At 35.0% G+C, this 23,034-nt stretch overlaps 3 protein-coding genes across 8 annotated transcripts in view; all 3 read right to left on the minus strand.

Annotated features, from left to right (window-relative positions):
* The window catches only part of cltcb (clathrin, heavy chain b (Hc)), a 28,371-nt gene extending 17,487 nt beyond the window's left edge, over positions 1-10,884 (minus strand). For 2 of the 4 annotated variants that reach the window (XM_065281415.2, XM_065281416.1), the window contains exons 1-13: positions 10,368-10,883; positions 9,164-9,371; positions 6,466-6,734; positions 6,200-6,361; positions 5,993-6,106; positions 4,229-4,402; positions 1,995-2,192; positions 1,706-1,906; positions 1,204-1,356; positions 821-943; positions 590-727; positions 341-505; positions 85-265 (exon numbers count right to left, since the gene is read on the minus strand). In XM_065281415.2, coding sequence (XP_065137487.1) covers positions 85-265; positions 341-505; positions 590-727; positions 821-943; positions 1,204-1,356; positions 1,706-1,906; positions 1,995-2,192; positions 4,229-4,402; positions 5,993-6,106; positions 6,200-6,361; positions 6,466-6,734; positions 9,164-9,371; positions 10,368-10,409 — 2,128 coding nt within the window. In that variant the 5' untranslated portion in view covers positions 10,410-10,883. Of the gene's footprint in view, positions 1-84; positions 266-340; positions 506-589; positions 728-820; positions 944-1,203; positions 1,357-1,705; positions 1,907-1,994; positions 2,193-4,228; positions 4,403-5,992; positions 6,107-6,199; positions 6,362-6,465; positions 6,735-9,163; positions 9,372-10,367 lie in introns of all 4 variants that reach the window. The other 2 variants (XM_065281414.1, XM_065281417.2) reach the window with 2 other exon arrangements.
* Positions 10,885-11,798: 914 nt separating this feature from the next.
* On the minus strand, positions 11,799-18,711 carry dhx40 (DEAH (Asp-Glu-Ala-His) box polypeptide 40). The gene is made up of 17 exons (XM_065281418.2): positions 18,198-18,711; positions 17,947-18,092; positions 17,733-17,852; positions 17,207-17,434; positions 17,035-17,101; positions 16,784-16,915; positions 16,550-16,649; positions 16,355-16,441; positions 15,871-16,053; positions 15,695-15,775; positions 15,324-15,481; positions 15,010-15,124; positions 13,320-13,428; positions 13,145-13,239; positions 12,992-13,061; positions 12,231-12,459; positions 11,799-12,143 (listed from the first exon to the last, which is right to left on the minus strand). Exons 1-17 carry the CDS (start codon positions 18,382-18,384, stop codon positions 12,025-12,027), a joined length of 2,226 nt encoding a protein of 741 aa, XP_065137490.1. The 5' UTR covers positions 18,385-18,711; the 3' UTR covers positions 11,799-12,024.
* A 515-nt stretch (positions 18,712-19,226) lies between these two features.
* On the minus strand, positions 19,227-22,719 carry LOC135770471 (uncharacterized). Of its 3 annotated transcripts, none has more exons than XM_065280159.2 (10): positions 22,249-22,719; positions 21,463-21,819; positions 21,265-21,360; positions 21,080-21,136; positions 20,936-20,998; positions 20,202-20,231; positions 19,899-19,937; positions 19,736-19,798; positions 19,611-19,646; positions 19,227-19,497 (listed from the first exon to the last, which is right to left on the minus strand). In XM_065280159.2, exons 1-10 carry the CDS (start codon positions 22,310-22,312, stop codon positions 19,460-19,462), a joined length of 843 nt encoding a protein of 280 aa, XP_065136231.1. In that variant the 5' UTR covers positions 22,313-22,719; the 3' UTR covers positions 19,227-19,459. The 3 variants fall into 3 exon arrangements, with proteins under 3 accessions (XP_065136231.1, XP_065136230.1, XP_065136229.1); XM_065280158.2 differs by having other exon boundaries at positions 19,227-19,494; positions 19,587-19,646; positions 22,249-22,717; XM_065280157.2 differs by having other exon boundaries at positions 19,228-19,497; positions 19,587-19,646; positions 22,249-22,713.
* Between the last annotated feature and the right edge of the window lie 315 nt (positions 22,720-23,034).

Raw genomic sequence — 23,034 nt, forward strand, 5'->3', positions numbered from 1 at the left:
TGCCGACCACACAAGCAGTTCAGAATGTGCAACCCAAAACTTGTAATGTAAAGAAAGAAAAAATAAATAATGTAGCATGAATACCCTCAAAGCTCTTGAAGGACTCGAAGAGTTCGGTTAGGCCCTGGGTGGAGAGCTGCTCGTGATACTTGGAGGCCACCTGGACGCATATCTGAAGGTTCTGCCTAATGTTGGCAGACAACATTGCTCTCAGACACTCCAAAGAGTCCTCCACCGACAAAGAGCCAAAAAAATTCACCAGCCACTGTAATCGGAGCAAAACACATTACGTCCTACGTTCCTACAACCAGAACTTCGCATTACAAAAACCACCCATTACCTCGGGGTTAAGCAGATGGGTGTGAACCACAGCCCGTTTGATATCATACAGGTCGGTGTAGTGCTCCAGAGCTCTCTGCAGAAGACCTGCCTTCTCACACAGCTGAGCCACATGTGCGCGGTCATAGTGAGTGAACATCTGGTTGCCCAAAATAGCATCAGCCACCTGAAAATGACAATATGCACTGTGAAATACTGTATTTAGATATGAAGTCCTATGCATCTATATATAATGTTCTGCATTTGAGACCTGTGGAGCATGCATCAGGTTCATCTCCAAAAGACGAGTCTGCAAAGGACCCTCGGTGGGGCGGTTGTTCTTCAAGGCGTCCAACAAGAAAGATGTGCACTGCTGTATCAGATTATATTCCATAAAAACGTCCACAATCTGTAAAGAAATAGAAAAACATCAGCAAATGATGTAGGAGCAGACTAAATCCTGTTCATTACACATTAGTGTGAATATATTCCCGTTTCAGACCTGAGTAATGTCAGCCAAAGGTTCTTCATCTTGAACGAGCATTTGAGAAAACTGCAGACCTTGTTCTGGACTGATCCTCATCACGTTCCTCAACAGGAAGATCCAATCTGGAGTGTAGCCAACCTGTACACAGATGGCCTCACATTAGAGAGCGGATCTCAAATTTTAAATCTCTCACACAGGCTAGAGCACTTTAAAATCTATGCACCTAATTTTACGTAACCATATGCCTGTGTGGACTTCTTGTATATTATATGCATATAGAGATTTCATTCGTGTGCAGAGGTGTAGTGAATATTGTATAGGTAATACTTTATCTGTGTGTATTATGCATATAATGTTCCTGAATAGCTTAACATGATAAAAGTATGTACTAAACCCACCTTTTTCGCATACAGTACAATTTTCTGGAACTGTCCAGTTTCGGCAAAACACTGGATAACTTTGTTGGGAACATTGGCCCTTAGATAAACGCTGAGCGCAAGAGTCGGGTCTACAGACTTCACCAGATCCCCCAGTTCCTCAGAGCACTCCAGCTGCAAAAAAAATTGTTATTTACCACATTTTGAAACATTGACAGCCTGCTAAGAAAATGTATTATTTTGACATATGAAAAATGAAGCTGCTGTTTTTTATACTAAATATAAATATTTATTTAGTGAAGGATGCTCATAGGGATTCAAACTGAAGTAAAGGTGAAAAAATTAAGTGCATGGTGCATTACATGTTGCAAGTAGATTAACTTAGTCCATTAAAGTGACAGATAGTGTTTATTTGTAGTAAAACCTGCTCGGAGGCACTACTACTGTGACACAAGCAAACTCGATGGCAAAAACATTTATGATATGCATTTTAATACCGATATCTATACAAAAGATTAAGCACCTTATCCTCCTTTAGCCACTTCTCCAGGAGCTGCTTGCGGCCTTGCTGTAAAACTGGCCTGCATAGCTCCAATGATTCGAACTTGTTCAGCTGGCCCTGGTCTAACAGTATCCCAAAATACTGCAGCAGGGGAGAGGTCTGACCGGGCTGAGCCGGAACGCTCTGGAAGCGACGAATGGTGTCTGGAGTGCGCAGAATGCCCTGAAAAAAGGCAATCAGTCGATCAGAAACTTCAATATATGCCTGAGTAAGGCCTAATGAGGAATCAACGTGACGTGATCCGCTGTACCTTCGGTGCATTTGCAGCCACTTTGGCAGCCTCAGAGTAGTTGCCACCAGCAAAAAGGTTGTTGAATTTGCGGGCAAAGAGTTCCTCGGCACCTGCCAAGTTATTGCGGACGGCCATCCTGAGGGCCAGGTCGGGGTTCTGCAGAACATTGGTGATGTAAGGGATGATGTTCTCTTCCTCCACGCACACGGACAGCACCTGTAAAATAAAAGCCGGTTCATTATAATGATCTCAATTTAGACTACAAAGTCCTACAGAAATGGTGTTGCGGTTTTAAGGTAAAAGGTTTTGTATTATTCAGGTTTAAATGTTGTCAAAATGAGTTGGACAAGATAATTATGGACACAGTTTACGGAATTGTCTGTTGTTTCTGATAAACTTTTGATTCAATGGTTAATGATTAAAATAAAAATTATTTTTATATAAAATAATTGCTTATCAAAAAAAAAAAAAAAAAAAATTATATATATATATATATATATATATATATATATATATATATATATATATATATGTAATAATAATAATAATAAAAATAAATTGTATGTATATATATATATATATATATATATATATATATATATATATATATATATATATATATATATACACACATGAAAGAGTTAGTGAATAGTTAAGAAAATACTGCCAACAAAAGCCATCACACATGAGAAATACAACCCAAGCAAATAAATTAGACTTTTTAGTCACTACATAAATACTATTTTAATTATCTTTAAAAGATATTATTATGATTTCAAAATGTGACAAATAAATAAATCCAAGGTTTTGATATATTTACTGGTTGTCTAGGACAGTGGTTCCCAAACTTTTTCAGCGTGTGGCCCCCCCTTGTGTACGGTGCATTCCTTCGCGCCCCCCCAAAGAAAATTTGTGACAAAAACTGTTCTAAAACTCAACATTTTAATAAAAAAACATTAAATTATACAAAAAAGTAGTGCTTTTGGTTAGTAGCCTTATTTTTTTAGGTTTAATTACACAGAATTTATGATAAATTAATGTATTTCATAAAATGTCATAAAACTGGGTCCCCCCTGGGACCATCTCACGGCCCCCAGTTTGAAAACCACTGGTCTATGATACACATTCATCTTTTGCTGTTACAATACATATAACTCACTAAACAACAATTTTTTATTCTTTTTCAGAAAAAACGAATTACTGCCAAAACAAGCTCATAATAAAAAACATTAACAAACATAATAACCGCACAAAGTGGCTCAAAATGATGTTGAGTCAACCCATAATAACCCAAACTGATTCACATAATATCCCATTTTGCACTTATTTTGCAGCACAGCCTGTAACAGCTGCAATATTCACTATGACTGCACATCACAAACTACTATAAGAGGATTAGAACGCACATCTTTCCCACATACTACTGACAGTCACATGCTTTTCTGTCTGTACATGTCCAAGAATCAACAAATGCCATTGCTTACTGGTATTACAGACAGAATACAGATATCTTGCAATATGTATTTTTTGGTAATTCTTGGAGAATATAATTTTAATAAGGTTAAAACATTAGCTAACATGAATGAACAATACAGCAGTATATGTTTATAGCATTTATTAATTGTGTAAATACCAATATAACTCTTCATTATTGTTAATTGTGCAACTAATCTTAATAGACACAACCTTTGATCTAAAATATGCATTTATAAAGGTTAAAATAACATCAAATAAGGTTATAAGTATTGTTTATTGTTAGTTTGTGTAATTCATTACATTAAATAAAATGTTAACAAATGCATCCTTACTGTAAAATCTTTCTAAGATTTCCATAAATAGCTTTGGTGCAGTCATTTTAAATAAGTTATTTTTTGGATATAACAATTGCAAACATGATTATTATATCAGCCTTGTGGTCGGATCGGTTGCTGGGCACGAGACATTAATGAAGAAAGGAAACAAACAAGAGCCTAACCAAACCCCTGGATCGTGTTTCTGTTCTCTCTGCATATTTTATGACATTCGGGCCTGAACTCAAAAATAATTCATCACCTGAAGGCATTCCCTTACAACAGACTGAAGACCACAAACTAAACAGAGTCTAAATATGTGAAAACAAACCCCTGGTTAGCCACTAGAAAAAGCTCAGCTGATTAATTCGAATGTGCTGACCAAACGTTAGGACTAAAACTGAGCCAATGCAGCACTTCATTCTGTCTATGGGTAATAACAGCAGATACAAAGCGTAATACCTGTCCTTTCCGGTTGACGCCGATGATTCCAGAAGTGGCTTCATGAGGGGCCGTTACAAAAATGGTTTCTCCGCTGATCCTGTTCATATAGATGCACGTGCCGGTCTCAAGGTCATACAAGTGGATGTATCCATATTTGGTGATGAGAAACACAACATCATGCTTGGAGCTTATCTATATTGGGACAATACAGAAAAGAATTGTCATTAATATTTATTTTCTAAAAAATTTTATGTGCATATATGGATACAGACACACTGAACTTATCTGATAGAGTAAAAAAACAGAAGATTAAGAACAATGCTAAAATGCAATAAATAAAATATATAATTCTCCAGCTCTTTCCACATCTTTTGATGTTAACAGGTGTAAACAAATTTATTCTAGCACAAATGTATTTATTTATCTGTTACTTGGTAGAGGTTAGCCAAATTTAGGCAGATCTTCTGATAAACCCTCATTCATGAAATCCATAAATAAAACAAGGTGAAAGAAAATACAACCAAGACTACATTACATGCAGGTAGGGCTGCAGCGACACATTTACGTCATCGATTACGTCGAAATTACATTGATTCGGCCGAAATGACGCCAAATTTGCTCATTTTAAACTACATTTTGCAGATTGTTAAGCAAAAAGCGTTGTTTGAATTTTAATTCTGGCTATGGCTGTAACGATTAATCGTGCAAATGGGCGTTTTTCTCAACGCGTTTTCTGGTTTCATTCTTTTAATGAATCACAGTGAAATCCCGGCACATCCCAAAGCTAGGGGGCGCTCTCATGCAAAAACTCCCTTTGTGCCACAGAAGTAGCATTGCAAACACTATTCCAGGAAATGTCTGCAGGAATATTTATATCGCTATTCTTCAAATAGTTTCAGGTATTTTCATGATAATAAAGAATATTTTGAATGATTTTTAATTAATTTATTGCTTTTTTAAATGCATGTTATAAACGACTCCGACTCATAATGATTTTAGATTGATAAGGACTTCCTACTGACCAAATGCCGTAGTATACGCACAAGCTGTGCATGAAACAAAGAATCGCAGCCTTGCGATTCAGAATCGATTTCAATCGTTACAGCCCTAATTCTGGCACTTTAATTTTTTATTCTTGGAAATTTTAACTACGTTTAAAAGTTTAAAATACTAAATGGTAGAAGTTGTACTAATTAATTATTGGCAAGTAAGCCAAATGATTAACCATCGTTTATCAGCTGACAAATCGAAAAAATTATTATTAGATTAATCGACGAAAAATATTTGTTTGCTACATGGCCCTACATGCAGGTTTCACTTGCCTCATTTACAAACGCTATATTTTTATTGACATTCTCGGTTTACTTTTTTACAATAAACAATTCTGGTATTTTCAAAATATTTTGTTGGGTCGTCACATGAGCCTCAGATGGGTGCTCGACCAAAAACCAAGTAAGATGATTAAATGTAAAGTCGGTACACCAAAGCTCGAACAATCAAAATGTATTTCATTAATTAAATTTCAAACGTATGAAATTTATATAACGCAAAGTCTTTTAATTAAATAAATATTGATACATTTGGAGCTTTGGTGTGCCGACTTTACATTTAATCATCGTCATTTGATGTCCAATGTAAAATCTGGGTCGTAAAGCGAAACCAGTTGATGCCGTAAGAAAAACAACATTGTACAGTTTAATCTCAATGAATACAACGGCAAAATTGTTTTTCAAAACGTAAATGCCTCATCAAACAAATGCTATAAATACAAAATATAAATACCTGCATAGCAACTGGGAAGTCATTCTGGGCTTCTGGAGGGAAGAATACGTCCACTGCTTTCTTTGGAAAAGGCTGATTACCTGATGGAGGTGTCCCAACCTCTATAATGTGCAACTAAAATAAAAACAAAATAAAAGCAATTTTAAATGACTATTATTGCATTGCAAAAACAATCAAGATTTTGGTTATTTGACAATATAATCAGACCTTTCCTCCAGCTTGTCCCCGAACAGCAAAGCAAAAAAGTGTGGATTCCTCTGCATTCCCCTCCATTTTAAACTGTGCAAACCCAGCAGCGTGGCCTTCAATTGGCTGTGACACCTTTCTGTCCACTGAGTAAAGCTGCATTGCACCCACAACACGGTTTTGCTAAAAGAAAAGGTTACGACGGGTTAAAAAAAAGCACAGCAGTAATATGCAGGACACAGTACGACTTCATAAAATCATAATAATATCAATACGAATTTTTGTACCTGTGCTGAAATTCCAATTAGAAGCAACCATTTCTGTTTGGCGTCAGTGCGGTAGTTAATAATCTGACAGCCCGCTAAACTTGAATGTCGGTCAAAGACTTTGATAGGCTGCGAGTCTCCTTCCATACTCCAGTGATAGACGGCATTGTCCGTCACAAGTGCTACGGTATTGAGAGAGATCCACTTCCAAAATGTAACATCTTCGGTCATGGTGTGGGCCTTCATCTTACTCTTCATCTCAATGTTGAAAATCTGAAGGGTTTTTGCAGCTGAAATTCAGGAACAGATGTCATTTGAATAAAATTGTCAGATTTAAGGTGTACTATTTGAATGGTTCTTTTGTTAACATACAGACATCAAGCGTAAGCTAACAACATGATGCGTATGTTATATTGTAACTGTACAGTAATTAAAGAAATATAAACAATATGACAAAGCAGTTACAAAGCAAAAGAAACCAGTACAACAAGACAAACACTGCAAACATTTACAAACATCAGGCAGAGTTTTGATTCGCATGTAGCTACTGTTAAAAATATTTTTTGTAGTTTTAACACTAATACGATTAACTTTATTAATAATAATAATAATAATAATACATTAATATCCAAGTCAAAATGCCAGAAATGTAAATAAATGTATTACTAAAAACAAAAATCTTTAAAGAAAAACGAATAAAAACTGTTACTATCATCTGCGATCACACCTCTTTAATTATGAGTTTTATCTAGCCTTTAACTAGTTAAAAGATGTATAAATATTTTTTTCTTTTTAATAAATATACAGTTACCCTACTTTTCAAGCAAAACATTTCATAAGAAGATATGCTTAAGTAGACAATGAAATCTTTGAAAAAGGCTATTTTGTAGCTAATGATATTATATTCATGCATTATAAATACATCTAAATATTTCTGGGGCCACACTATAGCTTCCTTATTCCAAGCTAATATTTGTAAACCATAGTTAGTGCTTTTTTATAATAAATAGTAAATTATGTTGGATTTTCAGAAGAAAAATCCCCACGCAATCCTTTTGTAAACTGATAGACATTTTACAAACAAGGGCCAGTTATTATGATAACCATTTACACTAAACGCACTTTTCTACAGTCGTGCTAAATGGTTCCAAAGCTGGTAAAAAGGAGCCCTTACACCAAATAATAAAGAATCATCCTCAAAAACACACTCGCTATTTACGTCGTATTACATCGAATTACAATTCAAAGATGTTATTATCAGCCCTAAAGTGGAAAATTAAACCATATCCATGCTTGCTTGGACAAATTTGCAAAAAATGAAACGACTACACAACGAAAGCGATTTGGCACGGCGGTGGAAAAGCAGCTAAAATATTTTTTATTTCAAAGACAACTGTAACATAAGGTAAAATGACTCTACTATCTCCAGCTACAAGTCAAAATTAAGACCAATTTATTTATGCTTTCACTAATTTCAAAGCTATATTCAACTTCAAGGCAACTATCTAGATAAAAAACTACTGTACAAATAGCTTAAGTTTATTGCACTTGTATATGGTAGACCTTTGCACTGCATTGACAAAAAGCTACAAAACTAAAGTAAAAATAAAAATATTTTAAAAAGTTGAATATTGTTATTTTAAATAAAAACAACAACAATAATCTAAAGGAATAGTTCATGGGATAGTTCACCCAAATATGAAAATTCTTTCATAATTTACTCTCATGCCATCCCAGATGTATAATGACTTCCTTTCATACATCCATCACGTGCATGAATCAAGTTTATTGATGTGCCGCCATATTCAAACTTGATGCAATGATCTCCATGTTGCCATGAATACATGACGTTCACTAAATAAGATCAAAATATTTATCATTTTCTCTCACAAATGTGTCCTTTCGCTTCGGAAGACATTTATTAAGCCATTTGCGCCATTTGTATTACTTGATGATGGATGTATATGCTTTCTAGAGCTTCAACAAATTGACCCCTTTATAAGAAGATAACATGACGGCATTATAAATATAATATATACATTAATTTATTGGTGTTTAACTGAAGAAAGGAAGTCATATACATCTGGGATGAGGGACAGTAAATAATGAAAAAAAATAAATCACCAAAAACGGGTGTTGCTACATCACATGCATGTTACATTATCCCGACCCCCTCCGTATAACCTAACCTACATCTGTATCATTCAACATCAAAGGCATTCAGATTAACCCCACATTTCACATTTATAATCCCACAACTCAGAATAGATGAATTTGAACTCACCGTCTGCAAACATAAGAAAGCAGTAAGAAACAAAAAAATAAAGAACAAAAACAAGCAAGAACAGACAAAGCATTTATGACGGCAAAACATTTCCAATAAGCATTTTAAAGGCTATTCTTATCCAAACAAATTACAGAAAGAAGCTTTACTACGTAACAAGACAGAGATGACTTAGAATATCAACAGAAATTTGTTGAAAAAAATTGTTTTATATATAATTTTATCTTTTGACAACACAATAGTAGTACACTACTGATACTAAACTTAATGAGAAATTAATTGCAGTCATGATATATATGGGGAGTGGGAGGGGGTTGCAGGATATGAACCTCACTGAATTGTACAGTAAAGAGTAAGTGAGTTCCCACAAATTATCATTACATGTTCAAGAACCTTTCCTAAATTGTGACGGGTTCCTACAACCCTGCATCTTACCTTTAAGAGCAATGACTTTGCTGGCTGGGTTCATAATGGCACTGTCTGCAGAGATGGGCCTGCGGATGGGAGTATTCGGATCGCTCATGTCAATAATCACCACCTGGGCCTGCTCGCCCACCTTTTCCCGGATACAGATAAACTTATCCGACTCCATCGTGAGGGTGCTGAACCCAATGTTCGCTGGGTTTATGCCCAGGTTCTGGAGCTGAAGAGGACAAACATTGAAGATGAGCAAAGTTACATACAGTATTTGCACAGTTATTGGTGCATTCTACTATTCATGGGGTTTACAGGATGCAAGGGTTGTGTATTAAAAGCTAGCATACTATTCTAGACACTAGGCATCATACAGCAGGTGCTTTTTTTAGACAGCTTCACATGCCTATGTAAACTACGTTTCAGTACAGGCTAAAAGTCATAAGCATGACGTCCGCAAGACCATTTTAATGTCCATGGGACTTTTTGTGACAAAAATACGACAAAGGTGTCTCTCACAAACCCGTGCTCCTCCACAACGACATGCGCATGCGCATTGTCAGAACATCTAGTAATAACTCCAGTCATATAGTCGGGTGACTCGGGTCAGTTCAATATACATTTTAAAAGACTTTATTATTATGCAAAACACGTAGATGACAATTAACGAGTTCACTAATAAATACACTTTTAAATAAACGTCAATAAAAATCCACACCATCTACCTTTACGGCTCGTGTAAAGGATGGTTATGAAAATGTACATCGTGTATTCAATCGCATTTGGGAATAAATTCATCAGATAAATTGTTTAACAGGGCATTGTAGATCAAAACGAATTGGTGGGTGGATGTATGGATGTTTGCTGTAATCCTTTCACCGATCACTGCATCCACCTGGCTATGCTTAAAACCCTACTGAGTTCCCTGGCTAAACAGCATCACAGATGCACTCGAACATTCGACTTAAACGATTAACATTCACTGAATCAAAAACCACATTTGCGCTTAGACTACAAAGACTAACAGTATTGACACCGTTCAAAAAATGTTGTCTAGGTAGGCAGCGTACTATTTTTCAAGACACATCCATATAGATATAGATGGGAGGTCATTCATTGAGCTAGTGCTAAAGCTAATGGGCTCTGTCACCTCTATTTTAGCAGACTCGACAAATATTAACGCTTCAATAGCATCACATATCAACAAAATGCATTATAAACCCACCTGCAGGTGCTCCTGAAAGCGAATAGGCAGGATCTGAGCCATGGTTAGGGCTTTCTGTTCTCAATCCTCCCGGCCGGACTCCTCGCAATATTTCTGCCTAGCTTTAGCGACCGACGACCTCCTCTCCACGGACAGCCCCGATTTAAAACAGACCGAGTGCAGGACTGCCGGTTTTATCAGATGGAAAATGCAAGTGTCTCGATTTCGTCGTGTCAAGCCGATCCGCCAGATGGTTGATGTTGTTTTTTTCTTCCCTCTCTGCACGGATGGTACTCGCTCAGACCCGCAATGGCGGCGGAAACAGCTCAGACTGACAATCCGGAAGCAGCAGCGCGGACTTTGCGGCGGAAGGACATTTGCGATTTCAGCGATTTTGTTAACCGAGGGGACGATGCGCGAAGCTGAGATTTGATGTATGTGGGCGTTTGGTTTCTTAATATTTTAGATGTGATTTAAATGTGCTAGTGTAAATGGCATTGGATAGATGAAATAAATCGTTTCATTTTTGCCACATCATTCAAGTCTTCATGTTCGGTGTACGTCAGTTCCGGGTGCCCTCAGTATTGCTCTTTAAAATTTATGCGAGGCACGATTTTAACAAAAATATTTATCTCCCATTAGAAATTATAAGTCTTATGTAGTAATATTTTTCATTTTCCACATTGAAAAATATTTTAGGATACTACAGTATTTAAACTGTAGTAAAATGACTAGATACTGTAGGTTTAAATATTAATAGTAAATCATTAACTACAATTTACTATAGTAAAAACTACATAATAATAAAGTATACTTACTATATACAAAAATTTATTAGTTTAATAAATACTTAAATATACTGCAGTATTTTTCATGTGTAGTTAGTAAAAACTATTTCCACATTGAAAATATTTTAATATACTATAGTATTTAAACTGTAGTAAAATTACTAGATACTGTAGTTTGTAATAGTAAATTATAATAAATTAGAGTATTTATTATTTTACTAGTAATAAATACTACATAATAATATAGTATACTTACTATATATGACAGAATACTACAATTTATTAGTTTAATAAATATTTAAATATACTATAGTATTTTTCATGTGTAGTTAGTAACTATTTCCACATTGAAAAATATTTTTATATACTATAGTATTTAAACTGTGGTAAAATTACTAGATGCTGTAGTTTTTAAATCTTAATAGTAAATCATAATAAACTAGAGTATTAACTACAATGAATTCATTTATTATAGTAAATACTACATAATAATATAGTATACTTAGTATATATGACAGCACACTACAATTTATTAATTTAATAAATACTACAATATACTACAGTATTTTTATTTGGGTTATTTTTAATCATAACATGAATTATGCTTTTTTTACTAGTTTTATATGAAATTTTACATGTCAAACAAAAGAAAACCACACAAGCATATAAAGAAAATAATTTATTTACACAAAGGGCTAAAAATATATGTAAGAGTATAAAATTCCTTTCATTTCCTTGACTTTTTAGCCATATTCAAAAGTCCACAGGGACTAAAACCCCCAGCTTTAGCTGTAACCAGGGATTATGTTCAGAAATGTAAGATTAAAAAATCACATCTATATTCAGCAGCTGCACAATCTGTGTTGAATATCCGACGGTCTCACATCCTCTCACGTGTCCTTCCCTTGCAGCCGATTCTGTTTTCGCTGCAAGAATCGCGCACGAGCATCAGTGATTGAGCTTTCGTCATTTCTTTTTTCCAGTTTCTTTGCTGCTGCACCTAAGGCCTCTGTTAAAACACAAACATGTGTTACCAAAACATGAAGCACACACTCATCAGACAATATCACAATGAATGAAGCCTAATCAAACACACCTGCTTGTCGTTTTGCTGCCTCTTTCTTTTCCCACTGGGCCATCTCTTCATCAGTTACTTCCTCTCTCGCCACACTACTCAACTCATAGACGTCTATTTCATGCAGCTTTGGCAACAGGTCCTGCACCCATTCATAACGGATGGGACACACTGTCCTGACATACACGCGTGAGGTGACCAGCACATCATGGAAGATGATCCAGTCCAACTGCAATTCTTGACCAAACAGCTGAATAAAGAACGTGACAATATCATTTTTATGATATTTTAATGATATTGTCGCAATAGGATTAAAAAGTATTGTGGTTTAAAGAATAGTTCACACAAAACAAAACATTCTGGTCACTGTTTATTCAAGAACCTACGGCATTTTTAAAGGTGCTGTGTGTAGATTTAAGCCCTCTTTACAGCAGTTTGTCCAATTACGGCTACTGTAAAAACATGTAAGGAGACCCGTGGTGTATGTATAAAAAACGGCTCATTCTAAGGTAATAAAACATAATGGTTCATTATGTAAGGTCTTTATACACCACTGAAAACATAGTTGTGTGTATTATATTGCACTTCTGCCAAGAGATCCTCCTAAAATGTGCACACTGCATCTTTAAATAAATAATTTTAAACTTGGTGCACGTCTGTTTTGAAAGCTAAACCTAACAGCAAAAGGGATTTCAGAGCTTCATTAAATAAAATGTCTGATTTTTTGCTCCACTTGCTCTACAGTATACAGCTTTGGGTAAAATAATCCTATAATTCCTTACACACGATGAAGGATGAATGAGAACTGTGGATCCATGTCCATCCATAGTGCAGAATGATTTCCCAACAGATCTGAGAAAAAACAGAACAGCTTTAATACTGGCTTCTCTGCAGTGTGACTCAATGCTATTGTTTTAAGTGATAAATGACCTCACCTCCTGGCGACATTGGTGAAGTATCCCAAACAAAGGCACTGTCGCAGCAGCTCGCTCCGACTGCCCTCAAACGTCTCATGTGGAAAATCTTTCTGCTACATGTGCAGTAGAAAACAAGTTGTAAGTGGTAATGAAATAGTAAAAAAAAACTATAAAAAGAGGAACTGTGGATTACCTGCTTTTGACGTAACAGAATCTCTCTTAGCTGAGTCTCAACACTGAAGGCTGACTTGACCGCTCTCCAATGGATCCAGTGTTCTTTGCACCATACTGATGGATTGTCACTGTAAATGTAGAAATAATAAATAGCTATATTGCCATAGACAAAGACTTCCAGACAAAGTCTTTTCAATAAAGAACTTCTCAATAAAGATCAGTGTATGTGATTTAATATAAAGGGTTTTATCCCCTATCCCCAAATATGCCCAGAAGTCATAAATCGGTCTTCTATGGTCTGATTAATTTAGTTTTTGTTAAAGGAAAACACCACAGTTTTTTAATATTTTACTATGTTCTTACCTCAACTTAGATGAATGAATACATACCTATTTTTTTCAATGCGTGCACTTAATCTTTGTATAGCGTATCGTGAATGTGTTAGCATTTAGCCTAGCCCCATTCATTCCTTAGGATCCAAACAGGCATGAATTTAGAAGCCACCAAACACTTCCATGAGGTGATTTTTTTAACAGATAAAAATGAGAACTATATTGTATGGGGGAAGAGAACTTAGTTTGCAGCACTTCAACCTCAGGTGCAGTAATATTGATGGAAGTTTGGGCAAGAGGGTGAGTAGTCAGTAGTCAGACTAGTAGTCGGCCAGCATACTTACTCATGTAACTACTTATGTAACAGTCTTAAAATAGGGAAAACATGGAAGTGTTTGGTGGCTTTTAAAGTCATCCCTGTTTGGATCCTAAGGAATGAATGGGCCTAGGCTAAATGCTAACACATTCGCAACGCACTGTACAGAGATTAAGTGCACGCATTGAAAAAAGATAGGCATATATTAATTTGTCTAAGTTGAGGTAAGAACATAGTAAAATATTGAAAAACGGTGGTGTTTTCCTTTAAACTGTTATACTGTAGGAATTCCTTAAATTCTGTAAAACATGAATCATTTATAGCAGAATGCCCAAGGTGATTCCTTCCCATACAATAAATGTGAATGGTGACAACAGCAATAAGGGCAAGGCAAGCCCTTAAGTGAATAATGCGCAAAACTTTACTTCACACAATGAGTATTTAATCAGAAATCTTGGAATATATTGTGCAAATATTGACATTTATAAGGTATAATTATTTTGTTGCTTGAGAGACCCTGGTCCCTATCCACTTTCACTGTACAGATAAAAGGAGTCTAAGCATATCTCCTTTTATGGTGCATGAAAAAGTCTTATGAGTTTTGAACAAGGTGAAGTTGCATAAATAATGATAACATTTTAATTTTTGGTGAATTATTTCTTTAATTAGACATTTGTGACCCTAGACGACAAAACCAGTCATGTCACAGATATATTTGTAGCAATAGCCAACAATACATTGTATGGGTCAAAATGACTGGAATTATTAGGATATTAAATAAAGATGTTCTATGAACATATTTTGTACATTTACTACCATAAATTTATAAAAATGTATTTATAATTAGTAAATTGTGTTGCTTAGGACTTGATTTGGAAAACTTGAAGAGCGATTTTCTAAATATTTAGTTTTTTTGCACCCTTAGATTCAAGATTTTCAAATAGTTGTTTCTCAGCCAAATATTGCCCTATCCTAACAAACCATACATCAATGGAAATTCCAAAAATGTACTGTTTTTGTGGTCCAGGGTCACATTTGGTTAAATAAGTGTCTGTTCATACCTCGCCCTGCACTTCTCAAAAACATAAAGCAGCATGAGGAAATCATTGGAGCCGCCGGCACCAGCAGCTATCTCTTTATGTCTGATCTCAGCTTCCTTCTGTCGTTCTGTCTTACCTACGGAAACAGCTCAACTGTTAGTCAAAGCACACAGAATTCAACACTATACTACAGTATGAGATGATATTTTATAACAAGGTGATACAGTTGTGCTTTAATACATTTCCTAAAGTGTTGTCCAGTGCACTTGCTGCACTACACATCACTAACATTTGTAATGAGTTTCACAGAGTGTAAAGGTTTCAGACATGGTTACCTGGTCGAATGAAGATATTCTCTACTGAGAGCATGGCAGCCACAGACAGCATTACATCTTCACACCCAAGAGCAGCAGCTTTGAGAAGTGCACGAGTGAGATTAGGAGGAAGGGGGAACTCAACCATCAGTCGCCCCAGTGTAGTCACTTCACCTCTCCTGCATCCAGAAGACAAATATTAGCAAAAGAGTTAAGATGAACATAATAAAGAACCGGCACAATTAAAATAAATTTACTAAGATTTAACGTTTCAGTATTCGCAGTACCAAGACTACAGTGATGTCTCTGAAAATGCGCCTGCATCAGAAATCTCTAGCAATGCATTTAACCTAAGTGTTGAGTAGTATTATATTGATATTAGTATTACCTACCTATCAATTGCATCGTATTGATACAGTTGCTTTAGAGCGGTCAGGATAAACCTTTCCTCTGGACAATCAAGATATGGAAATCTAAATGCATAGAACGCAAGAAGCATTCACATATGACCAATGAAAAATATTTAAAACAGTAGAAAAATATGCAACATCCAAAAATTAGATGATACCTAATAACATCATGGACTCCGAGACATTTCAGTGTTAGGATAACAGATGTAAGGCTGGTGCGCTGAATCTCTGGAATGGTGTATTCTGGCATGCATGTATCCCAGAATTCTTTGCTGTAAATTCTGAAGCATTTCCCTGCCGAAGTTCGTCCAGCTCGTCCGGATCTTTGCTGAGCCTCACTTCTGTACAAAATCATCATTAGCACTTATTAAAGATAAAGGTTGTTCTTATGGCAAAACTAGGCAATTGCTATGCTTAATTGCTTAAAGTTAAAAATGTCAATATAGTATATTATACCTAGATAAAGGGTTAAAATTATTGAAAAATGTCATTGAAAAGCTGTTTAGATATCAGACTTATAAAAAATCCATTATTAACACAAGCCCTACTCAACACAATAAATCAAGCAAAGGAGAGCGTATTTTAGCATAGAAAACAATTACATTTTAAGATAAAAAATTTAACACACAGTTTAACACTCACTTTGAAATAGGCACCACTTCTAGTATATCCAATCCAACCCTTGAGTTGTGGTTTAACTGCTTCACAAATCCACTGTCAACAATATATCTATAACAAAACAAAAAGAGTGCAGAATGTGTTGGGTCACATAAGACGACTCTGTGAGAACAATAAATCATTCAGTGGGGCTTTTTCTGGGCTATGTTTAACACCTACTTGATTCCATTGATCGTAAGCGAAGTTGCAGCAATGTTGGTTGCCACCACACATTTCCTCACACCTTTCGGTGCAGGCTGAAAAATTTGCTTTTGCTGATCTGTAAAAATATTTACAGCATTACTAATGTTTATTGATTGCTTCATGGCTAAGAAATATAGATCAACAAGACCTTATTTACAAAATTTTGGGATGAATATTTCCTTAAAGACATGTTCAAGATAATGTTCATACCTGTTGGCATGGACCCATACAGAGGCAGAATAAGAAGCCCTTCAACAGACCGATCGTGGACATCATAACGGTAGTCTAAGATCTCAGCTTTCTCAAACAGCAGATCACAGGCTTTCTCGATTTCCACCTGTCCTGTTCATACACAAGCACAGAACTACAAACTAAACAGGAATATTTGGAATATGATCTGACCTATATGATCTGAGAAGTATTACTGTACAGCTCATCCTAAATATCAATGCTGAGGTTACCAGTAAGGAAGACTAGAATATCTCCAGCTGCTTCATTTGAGTGCACATCTAAAGCCATCTTCACCACCTATCCATCACAAACATAACAGATTTACAGGGTGTAAAGAGGAGTAAGACATTTTACAGTATAGCTCATTTAATTTTTTCAAAAATGCATACAGTCACAACACACCTCTTTAACATAGACAGAACTATCTTTGTCTTTTGGACCAATCAGATTGCAGAACTTGTCCTTCACTGGATACGTGCGCCCAGGAATGGTGAAAACAGGACAGTTCCCGTAGAAAGAGCTTAGCTTTTCTGTTTCTAATGTTGCTGACATCACAACCACTTTCAGCTGTGTTTCACGTCCATGGGACCCCTTTGACAGAGTCTTTTTGAGTAGCCCAAGTAAAACATCCTGCAAAACATATTAAAACTTTTTTTTTAAGTTGTTTTAAAGGAACACGCAAACGGTCACTAAAACAAAGTATAAACTTAATTTTTGTTTTGGTAATAATAGCATAATTAATGCCTGAAAAAGTGTGACTTCAAATATCTTTAAGCACCATGAAAATAACAAATCAAAGTATCTTGGTAATAACATAACTGATCACACATTCTGTACAACGTAACCAAGATCCACTCGAAAACCACTGAAACCGTTTCAAAACATTTTCTAAATAAATCTACAAATTTATTTCAAAGGGTCAACATACAGTGTTCAAACTCCTTTCATGGGCTTCATCCAGGATCACAATGCTGTACTGTTTTAAACTGGGGTCTGCAAGGATCTCCCTCAGCATACATCCATCTGTCATGTATTTAATCATAGTGTCCTGATACAAATAAAACGAGATGTAATATCAAGAATATGTGATTATGTATATATAATATTCTACTCAATGCACATGTTGTAATATTGTCTCTTACCTTTGTTGAGCAGTCATCAAAGCGCACCTGGTACCCTACCTCTTCACCCAGTCTGACACCCATCTCTTGACTCACCCTTTGGGCTACAGTGATGGCTGCAACCCTCCTGGGTTGAGTCACCCCAATTTTACCATGCTTGCAAAGGTCTGAAGAGGGTAAAAACTCAAGATTACTGGATTTAATCTGCTGAAGTACACATCAGAGTTGGTAGGTGATCACCAAATACAGAATAGATGAAGAGTCATCCATACCTGCTTTATATAAGTACTGTGGCAGTTGAGTGGTTTTACCGCTGCCGGTTTCACCCGTTACGACGAGGAATGTATTTTTCTTTACGGCCTGAATGAGTTTGTCTCTGTGCTGGTAAATAGGAAGCTTTCTTGATTCATATTCCTCCTCGGATTCTCTTCTCTTCTTAAACGTTGACATTTCGTTCATGCACTTTCTGAGATGTTCAGCTCTTCCGATCTAAATTCTCCTCAGAATAATACGTCTTAATGAATAATAAAACCTTTCATTAGGTGAATACGCAAACCTTTTTTAATGAATGTTTAATATGTTGTTGTGTCGCATATAGAATATTTCTGTAGTGTGAACAATTCACTAACTGAGCTGAAATCTTTTGTCGTCCGTAGGTCATTTAAACACGTTAGCGCCATCTGCTGGATCGGATGAATGATCACTTCCTTTCTCAATCAGAAGGCTGCATCCTCCGGAGGTCGCATTTGTAGGCGGCATCCGTCATAAAGTCCGTCATATTTCAGAATATTGATAATTAAAAAGTTTACTATTATTTTTAGTTAATCTTAAATTGTTGTAATATACTTATGACTTGAAAATCTAATGCTCAGTTAACTTAAATAATCCACGCTTGATGACGCATGCAGCCTGGATATGCGACCTCCGGAGGCTGCAGCCTTCTTATTAAGAAACGGCCTGATACATTTTTGAGCTTATTTTGGGGTCAGCTTCTAGTTTTAACATGCAGGAAATATTTAAATATGCTTAACGTAACAATGTCACATTTAAGAGAACATTATAATAGTTAGATTTATTCAGAATTTGAATTGAGAAAACTAACTCTAATCTAGGGTAAACAAAAACAAGGTCATCATTAATTTTTTGTTTAATTGAGGACATTAATTTAAAAAGAAATGAAAGAAGATGTATACATAATTTAATGTATAAATAATAAAAAAAATTACATTTATAAAATTATTTATTTACTGAAATGTTTGTGTTTTCAGCAAAGTTAGTAGTTAAATATTGCAGGACAACAACAGTCAAAGCAGTTGAAACATTTAATGATTTGTGCATATCATTTAACAAGTGGAGTTTTTCCATAAAACATGCAATAACAAATATGAATGATTTCCTTTAAAAAACATCACTGCCAATCAATAGTATTCTTCCAATGATCTTCCAAAAAGCAATGTTATGCTGTAATCTATGTATTAAGTGGATTCTGTGAAACTGGACTCTGTCGACACAATCCACCGCCTGTAGATCAACTTCAATCCCCATAGATTGGATTTTTGTACTGGTAAGCTGCTATATAAAAACAATAATTAAGTGGTCATCAGTAAATGTTCAGTAAAACATAAAATGTCATATAATCCAAAACAATGAAAAGCAATTACGTTTAGTTTTTTTCCGTTTTTTACCAGCATTGCTTGAAACGGAAAGTTCCTCTTGGTTAACTGAAATATTTCAAACAGATAATATGTTTGTAAAATTTTAATCAACTCTTGCAACAGTTAAAGTTCCACAAGCAAAAGTGCAGTCTTACCATAATATGGTTTTGGATCTGATGCCTCACTTGTAGGTGGCTCAGGAGCAGCTCTTCTAAAAGCTGATATTTCATAAAATGATTAATGCTTATACAATAAAGTAATCTAAAAATACTGAAAATAAAACAAGAGGCAAATCAAGAGATAAAAATAATGAATTACCTCTTTGTGGATTTTGATTTGGAGCATGTGCTTCATTTTCTTTATGTGAAAAAATGCATTTATGTCATGATGGTGAAAAAAAAACGAGAATTCTATAAATAATGAAAACTTCAATCTCACTGTAAAAAATGATGTCCGATCAACATATTTATGTTATTTTAATTTATGGTTAAACAATTTTTAACTTGTTTTTCTAAGTTATGTCAACTTATCACAAGTCAAAACTTAAAACAGTAGGTTAAAGTGATATTTTTTACAGTGTACATGTGTTCATCACAAAAAAATGTAAAAAAAGAAACATACCATAAACAGTTGTGTTTTCCCTGCCTCGACCTTAAAAAAATGAATAGCCTACATAAATACGTTGATTTTGAAATAAAATTAGAATGAGATATAAGTCTCACTATAAGAGATATAAGAATATATTATTATACTTCACTGTGAAGAATCTCAAATCTTTCAACATTTTTTTTACTAACCGAGTTATCCAAGTTAAAACATACAAAAATTGTGTTAATCATGTAAACGTATATCAATGTAATTAGATCAGATACACTCTAAAAACTTTAATGTAGCATTGGGTCAAAAGGGACGAACCAAACCCATTGTTGGGTTGTTTTAACCCATTGTTAGTTCAAAAGAAGATTTTTGGGTTCATTTATCTCACTGGTTTTCAAACTCCTTGGAAGGCACGAGATGGGCAGTTGTATGACATTTTATAAAATTAATGCATCATTAATAACATTTATCCTAATTTCTTAGTATGAGATGGTTTTATGTCATGAATTTTCTAGGGGGGCACAAAGGGATGCACCAAATACATGGGGGGGGGGGGGGGTCATCCCTTTTTGATCCAACGCTGGATTTAAAATAACCCAGCCTATTTTGGAGTGTAACATAACATATTATGTGGCACGTGAAAACAAATATGCTAAACCTGTGTTACTATTTTCTTCATCGCATTGTTCTTTTTTTATTTTTATAGCCCATGAATACCAAATACCAAACCACTGGCTAGAAACAAAGACATTTCTTACCCCTGTTGTTAGGGTTTCTGTGCTCACTGCGTTCTGTATTTGGTCTTTCTTCTGTGTGGTTACCTAGTGTCGAATGTTTTTAAAAGAGATCCATCAAATAAAATGCTCAGACATGTAAAAACAAGACAAAGTATTACCGCTCACCTTCATTCTGTACTCCAATAACAGAATTCGATTTTGATGATTCATTTACATAGTTTCCTGTCCAACAGAAGAAAATTCTTTCTATCAGTGATGAAACATAATATATATATATATAATATATATTATTTTTTATTTATTTTTATTAAGTAAATAATAAATTAAAAACAAGAAAAAACAATGCTCACCCCACAACTTTGCAAACAAGTAAGTTGCAATAAAAAGCAGAATAAATAATCCAGCTCCAGCCGCAAAGTATACCCAGGGGCTTAAAACTATATTTTCTGCAAGGAAATGCACATATTAATAACCAATGATGTTTGCACTGTAGCAAATATTTTTTGCAAATACTACAATGAAAGTAAAGCTAATATAATTCTTCTTACTCTCTGGACGGGTTGTTTCGGTGATCTCCAGTCGCCAGCATTCCCGGTTGAGCTCACAACAGTATGAACCAAAATCTGAGGCCTGTACATTATGAATAATGATGGAGAAGTTTCCTAATGCAGCTAGGATGGGAAAAACAGTCACCCGTCCTCCTCTAGGATCATTAAAGAAGATATTCCCATCTTGTGTGATCTCTAGGAGACTTGATGATAAGTGTCTCCAACTCGCTGTGTTTGTTTTATTAGCGGTGTTATTGCTTATTTCAAAGTAACAAGGGAGCAAGACCTCAGATTTCAGAGGAGTTCTGATTGTGGATAGTTGAATATCTTCACACTTTCCCTTGCAGTTGCCCAGTGCTAAAAATGTAAGCGTTATAATGAAAATATAACTGATCCAGTACCATACACAAGTACATATTTGTGTCTATGAAATATAGGCCTATCTATAGATTTTTACAGAATAAAACTTTTTTGTTATTAACTTTAAACACACTACAGTAAATGAGACAATATATGAGTCTGTCTGTGAAATCTGCAGATTAAAGTATTTTAAGCTTATTATGAGATAGGAGCATAAAAGTTTGACTTTAATCGTTGATTTTTACTTTAATTTTAAACATGGCTTTACTCAAAATTAGAGATATCAAGGTTATATTTTCACATAATGTTCTTTACATTACATAGGATGATTTTATATAAAGCAATAAATCACACACACAAAAAAATACTCAAGTATGTGTGGGTGTTCACATAATAGATCATAAATGCTGATCTTTTTGAACCTACCTTTCGAAGTCACCACCAAACAAAATAATAATCCGATTTGTGTCACGTACATCATGCATGTCATTTAAGGTGTCAGTAGCAAGTGGTCAAAACTTACAGCATGAACAAAAATAGAAGCTGTATGTGGGATGATGTCCTCAGTTATTTCCTGTTAGTTTACACCCCTTTACAGGGGCAACTATAGTTGCCTATAGGAGATGTGATTTTTCAGTCATAGTAATTTTTTTTTTTTAATCTAAAATCATGTATGGTTTTCTATTCCCAGATTAGTGCCTGGTTTGATCAAACAGTGTCAAGGTGAAATGCATTCAGTAGTAAATTCGACATTTACTTCAAATTGACTTTAAATGTAACTTTGCATTCATCTGTTGGAGGTTGCACTTAAAGGCTAGGCTACCTCAGTTTGAATAGCAACTTTAACCACATCCTGTAACAAAAACAATGCAAGACTGACTCTTATGAAAGTTATGTTAAATAAACACCTGGTGACCTATCAGGGATATCTCTTTAAATCAACGATTTAACAGATTTATCACACAGGTTTTTTTTTACATTATATCATCCTATTCACCACTTGACCAATGTTATTATTTATATCTGATTTGTATAGACTTAAACCATGTTACAAAAGCCACGTTTCCCATATCAGATCAGAAACTTATACATTTTAAAACGGTGAGCGCATTTTAGCCACAACAATCAGAAATGTTTATCCTTTACAATCTAAATAAGTCTGATAAATACTGATAAATGATCATTAAGTCTTCTGTTAAATTAATTTGCCTT

The sequence above is a fragment of the Paramisgurnus dabryanus genome, chromosome 8 (assembly GCF_030506205.2).
Source record: "Paramisgurnus dabryanus chromosome 8, PD_genome_1.1, whole genome shotgun sequence".
In the NCBI taxonomy this organism is placed as follows: domain Eukaryota; kingdom Metazoa; phylum Chordata; class Actinopteri; order Cypriniformes; family Cobitidae; genus Paramisgurnus; species Paramisgurnus dabryanus.

What these genes read in the sequence shown, in the direction of transcription:
- dhx40 (XM_065281418.2), bottom strand. Translation starts at nt 18,384, where the DNA reads ATGAACGAAATGTCAACGTTTAAGAAGAGAAGAGAATCCGAGGAGGAA. An exon ending in GTTCTGTCTATGTTAAAGAG is followed by an intron (nt 17,102 to 17,206) that starts GTGTGTTGTGAC and finishes TGTGATGGATAG; the next exon opens with GTGGTGAAGATGGCTTTAGA. An exon ending in GTATGGGTCCATGCCAACAG is followed by an intron (nt 16,650 to 16,783) that starts GTATGAACATTA and finishes ATATTTTTACAG; the next exon opens with ATCAGCAAAAGCAAATTTTT.
- LOC135770471 (XM_065280157.2), bottom strand. Translation starts at nt 22,312, where the DNA reads ATGACATGCATGATGTACGTGACACAAATCGGATTATTATTTTGTTTG. An exon ending in TATTGGAGTACAGAATGAAG is followed by an intron (nt 20,999 to 21,079) that starts GTGAGCGGTAAT and finishes ATTCGACACTAG; the next exon opens with GTAACCACACAGAAGAAAGA. An exon ending in CAGAAACCCTAACAACAGGG is followed by an intron (nt 20,232 to 20,935) that starts GTAAGAAATGTC and finishes CATTTTTTTAAG; the next exon opens with GTCGAGGCAGGGAAAACACA.